Source organism: Rhinopithecus roxellana, chromosome 16, assembly GCF_007565055.1.
Source record: "Rhinopithecus roxellana isolate Shanxi Qingling chromosome 16, ASM756505v1, whole genome shotgun sequence".
Taxonomy (NCBI): Eukaryota; Metazoa; Chordata; class Mammalia; order Primates; family Cercopithecidae; genus Rhinopithecus; species Rhinopithecus roxellana.
Genome location: NC_044564.1, coordinates 34,919,366 through 34,932,754, shown reverse-complemented (window position 1 = coordinate 34,932,754; position 13,389 = coordinate 34,919,366). Strand labels below are relative to the sequence as shown.

The following is a 13,389-nucleotide window of genomic DNA, read 5'->3' as shown; positions in this document are numbered from 1 at the left end:
AAAACACTTTTTGAGTATAAGGAGGTGGGTGAGTTTTTCTTTAGATGAACTGAAAGTTGATCGGAATATGTAAGACAAGAAAATAAAACTATCCAGCTGGGCATGGTGGCCCACACCTGTAATCCCAGCACTTTGGGAGGCCGAGGCGGGTGGATCACCTGAGGTCAGGAGTTCAAGACCAGCCTGACCAACATGGTGAAACCCTGTCTCTACTAAAATTACAAAATCAGCCAGGCGTGGTGGCACATGCCTGTAATCCCAACTACTTGGGAGGCTAAGGCAGGAGAATTGCTTGAACCCAGAAGGCAGAGGTTGCAGTGAGCCAAGATCGTGCCATTGCACTCCAGCATGGGCAACAAGAGTGAAACTCCATCTCAAAAAAATAAATACATAAAATAAAAAATAAAACCATCCATATAGGATTTGTTACACTACTATTAAAACTAAATACACACGTTGTAGAAGAATTTGGGTATTTCAGCGAAATGTTCTGTTGAAATGTGACAAATCTGGCAGATGTAAACTAGGAAAAAGCAAATGAAAAATTTAAATTGTATTGATATGCTTTGAATTTGTGTCTCCAGCCAAATCTCACATCAAATTGTTATCCCCAGTGTTGGAGGTGGGGCCTGGTGGGAGGTGACTGGATCATGGGGGAGAATTTCCCCTTTGCTGTTCTCATGATTATGAGTTCTCATGAGACCTGGTTGTTTAAAAGTGTGTGGCACTTCCCTCTTCGCTCTTTCTTTCTCCTGTCCTGGCCATGTAAGACATGCCCTGCTGCTTCTTTGCCTTCCCCCAATAATTGTAAGTTTCCTGAGGCCTCCCCAACCATGCTTCCTGGACAGCCTGCAGAACCATGAGTCAATTAAGCCTAATTTCTTATAAATTACCCAGTTTCAGATAGTTCTTTAGAGCAATTCAAGAATGGACTAATACACATATAAAATTTTCAAAACGTCCCACTCACAAATTTCTTAAGATTTAAGAAGTCTCACCTCCCCCTTTGTAGTCTATCTGATTTTTAATCTTTGATTTTTGTCTTTTCTTATATTGCTTTTTCAGGAATTAGAGAATAAAATCCCAGCACGATGTTCCTCATTGGAGACACCAGTTCAGCTGAGGACGACAGAGGAGCCGCCCTTCCTCAATGTTCAGTATGTACTTAACATTGTACGATGGGGAGTACACGGGGAGCTTTACATTCAAGTATCATAAATATTCAAACTATTGAATGCACAGTGACACACTTGGGAGCCATGGGAAACACCAAAATGTCACTTTAATGACTTAACATTCTTAGTCACAGAGAAATGTAGTTCTTCCTAGGGCAGGTGGGCAGAAGTGCTGAGCTGTTTTCATGATAGTTTGGTTACATAATTCGTTCTAAAGAGCCCTTCACCAATGTTAGCTCACTTTCTTTTTTTTTTCTTTAGGAAAAGATGTGTTAACCAAAGAACAATCCAGCCTGATTTCCAGGCTGAAGATTTCATGATATCAGTCCAAACATCACACTATTGAACTCCCAAAAAAAACACTGGAAACAAAGACTATCAGTGCTAACACATTTACATATAAAATCTCCATGTATGTACCAATTTCTAAAACAGTTATAAGACAGATACACAATTTGGGGTAAACTAACAAAACAGACTATTATAAAATACTAAAGGCAATCCTCCTGGTCGCCTCTTACTTGAAGTTGGCATAACTGAGAATGCATCAGTATATTCCTGCACCACTTTGTAGCCGAGCTCATACTGGTTCCAGGGTCTGGACCATATGTGTAGCCTCAGTAGTCGCAGACTCTTGACCTTCTAGAAGACCTCCAACATCCCTTCTGCTTTCCTATGTGTTAGCTCACTTTCTATTTGTTGCCCTTGCAATAAAAGTGACTAGGATTGAAAGAAAACTCTGCATTGGGCTAAACGACTTAAATTTTGGCCCCAACCTGAGACTATGGCCTCTTTGGCCTTCCAATGTAAGGGAAACCTCTTAGAAATGATAGGATTTGTAGGAAATACAGGATTTTAGATGGAGACAGGTCCTCTCAGGGATCCTTTACTGTTTTTTTCTGCCAACAACTATTCCCAGATACTCCATGAACATAACCATTTGCTCTGGTCAAATATCCCAGTGATCAATGACTACTACAGCCTTCTTAGGACTGGATTCCTGAACATTCTGGGGGTTCTTTGGAAACCAAGATGAAGCTTTGATATCTAAGTCATCTGGCTCCCTTTCTTCCTTCAAAGAAGTATAGCATTGTTCAAAACAAGCAAAGGCCAGTCTCCCACAGCTGTTTCTCTCCATGGTCACTCATAGAATTTCAGAGTTGGAAAGATCTTCAAGACTTTTGAGTTCAATTCTAACTGCCTAATTTTATAACAAGCATTTATAAGATGTGTCTAAATAATACATCTTTAGGGGAGTGAATCGGAGATTTGACCTCTCTGTTCTCTATTCCACATTGCCACAATTGACTCAAGTTTAGTTAGGCAAAGATATCTTCCAAAGATAAAAATGCTTTTGTCTTTATGGTTCTTTGTTGTCCTATGGTTATTTGTTATTTTTTCTAGGGTTTGTGGGTCTGCCAGAATATTACATTTTTGTCAGTCTCGTGACTTACCACTTTTTTTTCTGTCCACAGCTGCCAGAATTTTATGCATGTATTGAGAATTTTAATAAGGAGAGCAAGAAATCAAATCTTCTAAAAATGCATGGTATTTCACTTAATGAAGCACAGGAAGTACTTGCTAAAAACGTGAATGTCATGTCATTCACTAGGGGCACTGATGTGAGAAGAGATCTCCAACCTGTTATCAGGTACACAGTGGTTAAAAAAGAGAAGAAGCAAGCATCCATGACTGAGATCCTCCACTGCAGCTTACTGGCGGGCTCACTCTCTCCCGTGGAGAGGCTCTCCAGGTCCCGGCAGAGGCTGTCACAGTGTGGGATCTCCCCTCCCAAGCGCACTTTTCCTTATGAAATTCTCACTGACCACTCGAATGCCTTGGCCCAAGATACAGTACAGAAGAACGTTCCAAGCGCCAAAATCTTATGCAGCCTAGGCATTTCCAGTGCCACCCAGGAAAAGTTCGTTTTTGAAGATAAACTTCATAGATACTTCTTACTTGACCCAGGTAATTTAAACAGATGAGGTCATGTGGGAGAAAAGGAATGGAAATCTCATTGCAAATTTACTAGAGCAGAAATAGTCCAATACTGACCTACAGCAGTTTTGCCATTCTGAGGTTCATGGCTGCTATCAATATGTTTACTTCATAGTGTCCATAAAATGCAGAACAAGCCTGGAAAACATAGAAAGACCTCATCTCCAAAAAATAAATAAATAAATAAAAATTAGCTGAGCTTGGTGGCATGTGCCTGTAATCTCAGCTACCCGAGAGGTTTAGGCAGGAGGGTCACTTGAGCACGTGAGTTTGCGGTGGCAGTGAACTACGAGCACGCCATTGCACTCCAGCCTGGGCAACAAGGACAAAACTCCATCTAAAAAAAAAAAAAAAAAAAAAAAACTGTGAAACTTATGATGCTGAATTTTAACGAGAAGGGAGTGTCTTACACTTTAAGTCTCCATCTCATATAATTTGAGAGAGGTAATATTTTATCATTTTGTTAATAGATTACATCAATTTGTGATAACCCTCTGAGGTAGTTTCTTGATTCAAGATAAGACTATTTTCACAGCAAATATTTTGACACCCCATTTTTATATTAAAAGTAGTGGGACAGGGCAATATGGCAAAACCCCCACTCTACAAAAAAATTTTAAAAATTAGCCAGGCGTGGTAGCATGCACTGGTAGTCCCAGCTATTTGGGAGGCTGAGGTGGGAGGATAGCTTGAACCCAGGGGACAGAGGTTGCAGTGAATCAAGATTGTGCCACTGCACTCCAGCCCGGGGAACAGAGCAAAACTCTGTCTCAAAGATGAAAAAAAAAAAAAAAAAAAGTAATGTGAGAGGCAGAAGGAGCAGATTTAAAGGAATAGATTGATTACTGTGAGTATATTTGGTCCAAAGAGTTGGAAGAGTTTTTGCTGTAACTCCCTACATTGACATCTTAACAGAGCCAAATGCAGGTTTCAAAATCCTTTCATAGAGTCCTACTTTGTGGGCTTTGGAGCCTAGGTAGCGGTGCAATTAAAGCAATCGTAGGACTGGCCTAGATAATTCACAAAGGACACAATTAAAGTCTGGGACCAGAGAGGAAAAATCATGAAAAGTTTTGAGATTCAATAAGACGAACTAGTCAAAAACCTATTGAAGAAGGGTTTTGGATGTTTGATAGGGTCTTGAACATTTATGACTTTGCCATCCACAGGGGCCAAGTTTTTCTTTCTTCCTAATGTATGAATTACCTGCTGCTTACCTAACTTCTGGAGGTCTCTGATGTGGTCTCACAAACTCTGTGTTGGAGTCTCTTCTCTGCCTCCATATCTTCATTTCCTGAGATCCCAGAGGTAAATTTCTGGTACATGTCATGTCTGTTCAAGAAATATGCTGGCTGGGCGTGGTGGCTCATGCCTGTAATCCCAGCACTTTGGGAGGCCAGGGTGGGTGGATCACCGGAGGTCAGGAGTTCAAGACCAGCCTGGACAACATGGTAAAACCTTGTCTGAACAACATCGTAAAACCCCATCTCTACTAAAAATACAAAAAATTAGCTGGGCGTGGTGGCGGGCACCTATAATCCCAGCTACTTGGGAGGTTGAGGCAGGAGAATCGCTTGAATCCAGGAGGCAGAGGTTGCAGTGAGCCAAGATCGTGCCACTGCATTCCAACCTGGGTGACAGAGTGAGACTTGTCTCAAAAAAAAAAAAAAAAAGAAATATGCATGGAGTCAGGCAGGCATCTATGTGAAGGGTATCCAGTCATTCCTCAGGGGTAACTGGTATTGCAACAATTGATCTTCTACTCCTACTCAGTCCAGAAGAACTTTAGGATCTTGGTATTCCTTAGTATACTAAGGACATATTCCTACAACCACCAAGCACCAGGCGAGGAAAAGAGAGTGAGTGTTGCCGTTTTGTTCTGTCATATGAGCTCCTCTTGTTCAGGCTAAATCTTGTAGAATCATGTAGGTGAGGAACCAAAAATAACAGAAAACCAAATAGTGGTTATTTTTCTTACATAATTAGAAGTCTAGGGGTATGCAGACAAGGGCCGGAGCAAAGCTTTTTTTTTTTTTTTTTTTTTTTTTTGAGATGGAGTCTCGCTTTGTTGCCCAGGCTGGAGTGCAGTGGCTTGATCTCAGCTCACTGCAAGCTCCACCTCCCAGGTTCAAGCAATTCTCCTGCCTCAGCCTCTTCCATGTAGCTGGGACTACAGGTGCCCACTCCCATGCCTGGCTTTTTTTTTTTTTTTGTATTTTTAGTGGAGACGGGGTTTTTCCGTGTTAGCCAGTATGGTCTCAATCTCCTGACGTCATGATCCACCCGCCTGGGCCTCCCAGTGCTTTTTATCTCTCCATTTATTTAATAAACACATTGTAATTATACATATATACAGAGTACAATATATGTTTCAATAGATACATATGTTGTATAGTGTATTTATCCTGACCTCATGCACTTACTATTTCTTTGTGGTGACGACTTTTAAAAGACTTCCTTCCAGCTATTTTGTAAGATACCATATCTTATTGTTAAACCATCCTCACCTTATTGTCCAATAGAACACCAGAATTTATTCTTCTTATCTAACTGTAACTTTGTTTTCAATTACTTATTTTAATTTTATTATTATTATTTTTTGAGACACTGTCTCCCAGGTTGGAGTGCAGTGGCACACCTCAGCTTACTGCAACCTCGACCTTCTGGGCTCAAGCGATCCTCCTATCTCAGCCTCTCAAGTAGCTGGGACCTCAGGTGCATGCCACTACACCCAGCTAATTTTTGTATTTTTTATAGAGATGGGGTTTCATCATGTTGCCCAGGCTGATCTTGAACTTCTGAGCTCAAGCGATCTGCCTGCCTTGGCCTCCGAAAGTACTGGGATTACAGGCATGAGCCACCGCTCCTGGCCCATTTTACTTTTTTTGGAGATGATATATTGCTATGTTGCCCAGGTTGGTTGGCCTCAAACTCCTGGTCTCAAGGACTCTTCCTCCTTCAGCCTCTCCAGTAGCTAGGACTACAGGTGCATGCCACTATGCAGGGCTTCTTTGTGTGTGTGTGTGTGTGTGTGTGACCGAGTCTTTCTCGGTTGCCCAGGCTGGAGTGCAGTGGTGTGATCTCGGCTCACTGCAAGCTCTACCTCTTGGGTTCACACCATTCTCCTGCCTCAGCCTCCCAAGTAGCTGGGACTATAGGTGCCTGCCACCACACCCAGCTAATTTTTTGTTTGTTTGTTTGTTTGTTTTGTATTTTTAGTAGAGATGGGGTTTCACCGTGTTAGCCAGGATGGTCTCGATCTCCCAACCTCGTGATCCACCCGCCTCAGCCTCCCAAAGTGCTGGGATTACAGGCGTGAGTCAACCCACCTGGCCACAGGGCTTCTAATTATAACTCTGAACCCGTTGACTTCTCTCTCCCCATCCTCCCCTCCCACTCCCTACTCTGTCTCTGGTGACCATGATTCCACTGTCTGTGGAGTGATGCTTTCAAATGTCTCCAAGGACCCGGGCTCTGCCATCGTTTTGCGTGTAGCCTTTGTTTTCACATCCAAAAGACATCTCCTTCACCCTCAGATGCTGTGGCTACATTCCAGGCAGGAAAAGGTGGGAGAGGATGAAGAGCCACATTGATACTTTTGTCCTCTTTTAATAGGGAAGCAACGATTTTCCAGAACACCTCTCCTTAGGTGACTTCTTTCTACATCTTCTTGGCAAGAATTGTGTCCAATTATCACCCCTTCCTGTAGGGGAGACTGGTGAATAAGAGTTCTTAGCTCCCTCCTCTATAGCAGAGGGAGGCAGAAGAGGATTGCAATGCGTATGGAGTAAGCCAGCCTACAGTGTCTGTCAGGGATCATGACATGAAGCTCTTTTTTTTTTTTTTTTTTTGACAGAGTCTTGTTCTATCACCCAGGCTGGAATGCAGTGGCACGATCTTGGCTCACTGCAACCTCCGCCTCCCGGGTTCAAGCGATTCTCCTGCCTCAGCCTCCCTAGTAGCTGCGATGACAGGCACCCACCACCATGCCTGGCTAATTTTTTGTATTTTTAGTAGGACAGGGTTTCACCATGTTGGCCAGGCTGGTCACTTTGGGAGGCTGAGGCAGGTGGATCACCTGAGGTCAGGAGTTCGGGACATGAGGCTCTTTAGTCACCAAAATTATCTGCTCTAGGACCTTCTCTTGTCAAAGATCCCCTTCCTTCTTTTTGCCACAACTTCTTGCTATGCCAGGTCTACAAAGATCTTGTCAAACTCCCTGAAACTTGACAACTGGCCTTATGATCGGACTGCTGAGCACCATGGCCGGTCACAGTATCTGTTCTACTTGGGGAGGTATGAGCCCAGTGAAGAGTCTCTGGCACCTGTCTTCTACTTCAGACATGTACAGTCTGTATAAAGACTTCTCACCAGGCAGGCCCAGGCCCTCCCAGTACAGGGATGGAGGACTGATTGGGGTGGGGTGGTGCCTGCTCAGTCTTTGGACTACAGGTGACCTGTTCAAATGTCACCACATGGGGAACAGCAAAGTCGCCCACCAGAAAGAGACCAGCCATCCTGCTTGTTTGCTGTGACCATAATTCTCCTTATATTTGTTTCTGTGGCCCGTTGGCGCCTGGTTTTACACTCCAGCCCCTGCCTTCAGCCTTGCTTTTGTTGTTGTTTTCAGCATTACAATGTATTTAGCCATGAAAGGGGTAGAAGGGAAGGGAAAGGGGAATGGCTGCTGGGTAGGGGAACATGGGTTGTGTCTTTGCTTGATTCCTTCTCGTTGGCTCATTGGCTCTTTGGAGGAATTGTAACTGCTAATGACACCTCAAGCTTGTGGGTCCTGAATGAGTGTGGAGAATGGCCAAATTCTAGCTCAGCCACTGCCCTTTTATACTTAGGGCTTACATTAGCATCTTGGAAGAAATGACACTAACAATCTGTGCACTTCTGACCCATCTTCCTCCCTGTTTTAGGATCCTTTTCTCCTCCCTGCTGCTGTCAGTGCTCTGCAGAGCTCTCCGTTTGCACATTCTGTTAGGATCCAAGCACAGAATGGGACACTCCCTCCACCTGCCGGGGCTCTGCAGGGTCCACTCAAGCCCAGTTAGCCAGGCCCACTCAACTGCTGTTTAGGAGCGGGCTTTACATGAAGTCGAGACCACAGGGTCTCCCTTAAATTTATGAAGCTTTAGGCCGGGTACAGTGGCTCACTCCTGTAACCCCAGTATTTTGGGAGGCTGAGGCAGGTGGATCCCCTGAGGTCAGGAGTTTGAGACTAGCCTGGCCAACATGGTGAAACCCTATCTCTACTAAAAATACAAAAAAAGTAGCCGGGCGTGGTGGCGGGCGCCTGTCATCCCAGCTACTCAGGAGGCTGAGGCAGGAGAATCGCTTGAACCCAGGAGGCGGAGGTTGCTGTGAGCCGAGATCATCCCACTGCACTCCAGCCCAGGCAACAAGAGCAAAACTCTGTCTCAAAAATAAATCAATAAATACAAATTAAAAAGAAAGCTTTAGAAATGGCTTTCTGCCAGAAAGAGGAGACTCGAGTTCATCAAAGGCTTACGCTGTCCATGAAGCATCTCTGAGTCATGAAAGGTTGAGTAACAACACCATGTGATTCTTTGAAAATACGATTCTTTTCAGGCAAACAGTTCATGGATCTAAGGGATCTGGAATGGAGATATTTTAAGGGGCTTGCAAAGTGGAGGCGCACTACAGCAGTTTCCTTCACAGACGTAAAATACAACACTGAGAAGAGATTTGTAGAGAGCCAGGACATGCCTGATGTTATTTTTCCCCCTATAATTCGCAAGTCTTTGGTCATTTATCCTCAAATTGATTATCAAAATGAAGGAACTTATTCTCTTAAATTGAATATGTAGTGTATGAAAAGATTTTGGACACAGATTTTTGCTTTTGAGAGCATTGAATTTATACACAAAAAGTAAAGAAGCCAAGGACCCAATGGAACATCTGAACTGAGTGTGTACAACACACAGGAAGGTGTACTGTAAAATTAAGCCATTAATACAGAGCAAAAGGTCCAATTTAATCTGCTAATGTGAGAAGTGGTTTGGACGGTGCAACCCATTTGGACCAGCGCTAAAGCAAATATAAGTCATGTGAAAAGAAAAGATGTAACTGAAGAACATCCAAGCAAGAATAGCTTTTTAAGGAATTTTAAGCACACGAGGAAGTTCATCATCATAAAAGTATTTGGTAAGTTCGACAAATAAATTAACACCTGAGCATATAGAGATCGACATGAAAACTTAAATTATTAACTGTCCAATGACAAAGAAGGAAACAGCATCCATGAAATAAGAACAGAAATATTTGAAAAAGAACAAATTGGAAATCTTGGAAGTGAAAGATACAGTCATTGAAAATTATAATAATAACCCTTGATAGATTATCCCAGTGGTACCCTGGATATATCTGAAGAGAGAGGGCTAACAAGTTGGAAGACAGCATTGAAAAGCTTATAGATCGTAGCACAGTAAGGCAGAAAAAGAAGAGTATTGGAGGGTAGAATGAGAAGTTCAGAAATGTATACAATGGAATTCGCAGAAAAGAAATAGGAGAATGGAAAGTAAGTGATATGAGAAAATAAAATGACAGAAAAGTCTCAAGAAACACAGGAGACCTTGAACTGAAAAATCGCAGGCTGATTAGCAAGGTATTGAATATAAATCTATACCCAGAAATACTGTAGCAAAACTATGGACCACTAAGCAATAAAGGAAAATGTAATCTACAAAAGAGAGATGGATTACATACAAAGCAACAACAGACAAATTGACAATAGAATGCTCATTAACAATAGAGGTCAGAAGACAATAGTGCATATGCTTACAATGCTGAAGGAAAACAGCTGTCTGTCATTCTATAAGCAGCCAAACTCTCTCTCAGGAGTAGGGGTAAAATAAATATGTTAAAAAATACATGAGCCTAAAAATGTTTACTATCCATAATCCCTTCCTTAAAAAACTACTAATAAAGTACATATTTTAGTAAGAACCTGGAGGGAATGCAAGAAATAATGGCATGCAAATTGTTAATAATATATGTATGAATGACTGTGTAGATATTAAAATATATTTCCAGATTCTATTTCCTAATATGTTATTTTTAAAAGTTGTCTCCATATAAGTGAAATTATTCTGTAGTCTCCACTTTTTGCACTGTTTTTTAAAACCAGATTTTGGTATTAAAATGTATGCTGGTGGCCGGGTGCTGTGGCTCACACCTGTAATCCCAGCACTTCGAGAGGCTGAGGCAGGTGGATCACTTGAGGTCAGGAGTTCGAGATTACCCTGACCAACATAGTGAAACCCCATCTCTACTAAAAATACAAAACTTAGCTGGGTGTGGTGGCGGGTGCCTGTAATTCCAGCTACTTGGAAAGCTGAGGCAGGAGAATCGCTTGAACCCTGGAGGTGGAGGTTGCAGTGAGCCCAGATCGTACCATCGCACTCCAGCCTTGGCAATAGAGTGAGACTCCATCTTAAAAAAAAAAAAAGAAAAAATTATGCTGGCTTCAGCACAGTGACTATCTTCAGCAGAAGATACTACCTAAAATGAGCATGGGGTGGGTATCTGGGGTGCACACAGTGTTCTGGTTTTTAGTCTTTTTGCACAGATGTGTTCAGTATGCAAAAGTTATTCAAGCTACACACAGCTATTTTTCTCCATGCATATAATATTTCAAAAAAAATAAAAAGGTTTTGGAGCCAAGCACAGTGGTTTGCTCCTGTAATCCCAGCTATTAGGGAGGCAAAGGCAAGAGGATCACTTGAGACCAGGAGTTCAAGAACAGCCTGAGCAATGTGGTGAGACCCTGCCTCTAAAAAATAATGTTACGGCTGGGCGTGGTGGCTTAGGCCTGTAATCCCAGCACTTTGGGAGGCCAACGCCGGTGGATCACAAGGTCAGGAGGTCAAGACCAGCCTGGCCAACATGGTGAAACCCTGTCTCTTCTAAAACACACACACATAAAAATTAGCCAGGCATAGTGGTGCGTGCCTGTAATCCCAGCTACTCGGGAGGCTGAGACAGGAGGATCGCTTGAACCTGGGAGGCAGAGGTTGCATGAGCAGAGATTGTGCCACTGCACTCCAGCCTGGTGAAAGAGCAAGACCCCATCTCAAAAAAAAGAAAACAAAAGTTACAAAAATTAGTTGGGGGTGGTGGTGTGCACCTGTAGTCCCAGCACTTGAGAGGCTGAGGCAGGAGAATTTCTTGAGGCCAGAAGATCAAGGCTAAAATGAGCTATGATCATGCCACTGTACTTCGATCTAGGCAACAAAGTAAGACTCTGTCTCTTAAACAAAACAGAACACAAAAAACAGTTTATTATAAGTTATGCTAGCTTTATACAATGAATTGGGGAGTTTTTAATCTTTTTTAAGATCACAGATATTTAAACAATATTAGAAATATTGAAGTCTAGCTAGAACTCAGCGATAGAACCATCCACCCCTGATAACTTTTCTTATTTTTATGAAAATGTTTAAACATTCATAAGAATGGATAGGATTCTACAATGAATTTGCATATATCCATAACCTATATTCAACAGTTATCAAGATTTTACCACATCTGTTTTATCTGTTCCTTTTGTTGTGTTTGCTGTGTCTGCTGAAATACTTTAAAGCAAATCTTAGACCCCACGTCTCCCTTGTTACTTTTGTTTGCATCTCAGAAAAATATGGACATTTTATTTCATAGCCACAATGCATTCTTTACTAAGAAAAGTTAATAATTCCTTGGTACCATCTTTGTATCTATATTGAAAGTCACCTTATTATCATAAAATTATCTTTTTCTATTTGGTTCGTTTGGATCAGTATCCAAGCAAGGTCTAAAGATTGCATTTGATGGTTAGGTCTCTTAAGATTCTTTTAGTCTAAAGTGATTCCTCATTTTTTTCATGCAGTTGAGTTGCTGAAGAAATAGGTCTATTGACATGTAGACGGTCCTGCCTTCCAGATTTGTATCCCCATGGTGTCATTTAACTTGTTCTTCTATCACATGTATTTATTTAGAAATAAATTGACAGATTTATTTCTTATAAAATGGGTGTCTGTTAAAGACTTGATTGGTTTTGAGCTCACCTCTTTTTGGAAAAAGTATCTCATTAGATGGTGTTATGTGCTTCAGATTGCTTCACAGTACAAGGCAAATAATGTCTTATTGTTCTTTAGTGAGTTTCAGATTGAGTAAAGGATTCAGGTGATGACAGTCTGATGCCTCTGTTTTATAAAGTCCCCATCAACTTTTCACCTAATAGCTTCCATCCTTCGATGATGATGGTAGGCAGTGTTGAAGTCAAATAAAATATAGAAGCATATATCTAAATTTAAAACATTTTATTTGGGAAGCAAGAATTGCAATTTGAGTCATACACACACACCAGGTAGTCTTCAGTATGTCCAAAGAACAAAGATAAGGTTGCAGTTTTCATAAAAAGAAGAAATGTTACATATTGTTCTGAAAGAAAGTTCACTGGCACTAGCAAAGTTTTGGGGAACTGGCAAGCTCTAATTGGTGAGTGACCATGGTGGCTAAAACTAGTCTTAGAGTCTAATCAGGTTGTTCCAGTAGCCATTAGATAAAACTGGTTTTAAGTTATAGCAGACCGTTTCGGCATCCAGGCTTGCAGAGAATGACATTCTTGGAGCAATGTTATGTGTCTTAGTGCTTTTTTCCTGGCCCCTCAACTCTCATTTAGCTCGGTATGACAAGAACGATCCAATTTGTATGATCAACTTTTATAGCAGCCTCTAGGAGGTTCCCCGTGATGGCCGCCTCCTTGTATTGACTTTCTATGCAATCTCCTTTTCTTGACTCTAGGCTGGACTTAAGACTTCTAGAATAGGGTGCAGCAGAGGTGATGAGATGTCATTTCAATAATAAGCTACCAAAAAACTGTGGATTCTACCTTGGGCATCTTCTCTTGCTCTCTTCTTCACTGCTAGCTCTTAGAGAAGCCAGCTGCCATCTTGGGAGATGCCCTATGGAGAAGCCCATGTGGCAAGTACCTGTTGTTTCTGGCTAACAGCCAGTAAGAACCCGAAATCTGCCAAGAACCCCATGAGTAAGCTTGCAGGTGAATCTTCCCCAACTCGAGTCTTGAGACAACTGCAGCCCTCGTTGACATTTGATTGTAGTGTTGAGAGACTGAACCAGGACATCATGTTAAGCCATGCCCTGATTCCTAACCCACAGAAACTAGGAGATGATAAATGTTTGTTGTTTT

General features: G+C 41.9%; 1 protein-coding gene across 1 annotated transcript; it reads left to right on the top strand.

Annotated features, from left to right (window-relative positions):
• Positions 1 to 1,064: 1,064 nt before the first annotated feature.
• Positions 1,065 to 10,149, top strand: C16H9orf153 (chromosome 16 C9orf153 homolog). The gene is made up of 3 exons (XM_030919296.1): positions 1,065 to 1,157; positions 2,651 to 3,143; positions 8,772 to 10,149. Exons 1-3 carry the CDS (start codon positions 1,092 to 1,094, stop codon positions 9,008 to 9,010), a joined length of 798 nt encoding a protein of 265 aa, XP_030775156.1. The 5' UTR covers positions 1,065 to 1,091; the 3' UTR covers positions 9,011 to 10,149.
• The last annotated feature ends 3,240 nt before the right edge of the window (positions 10,150 to 13,389 follow it).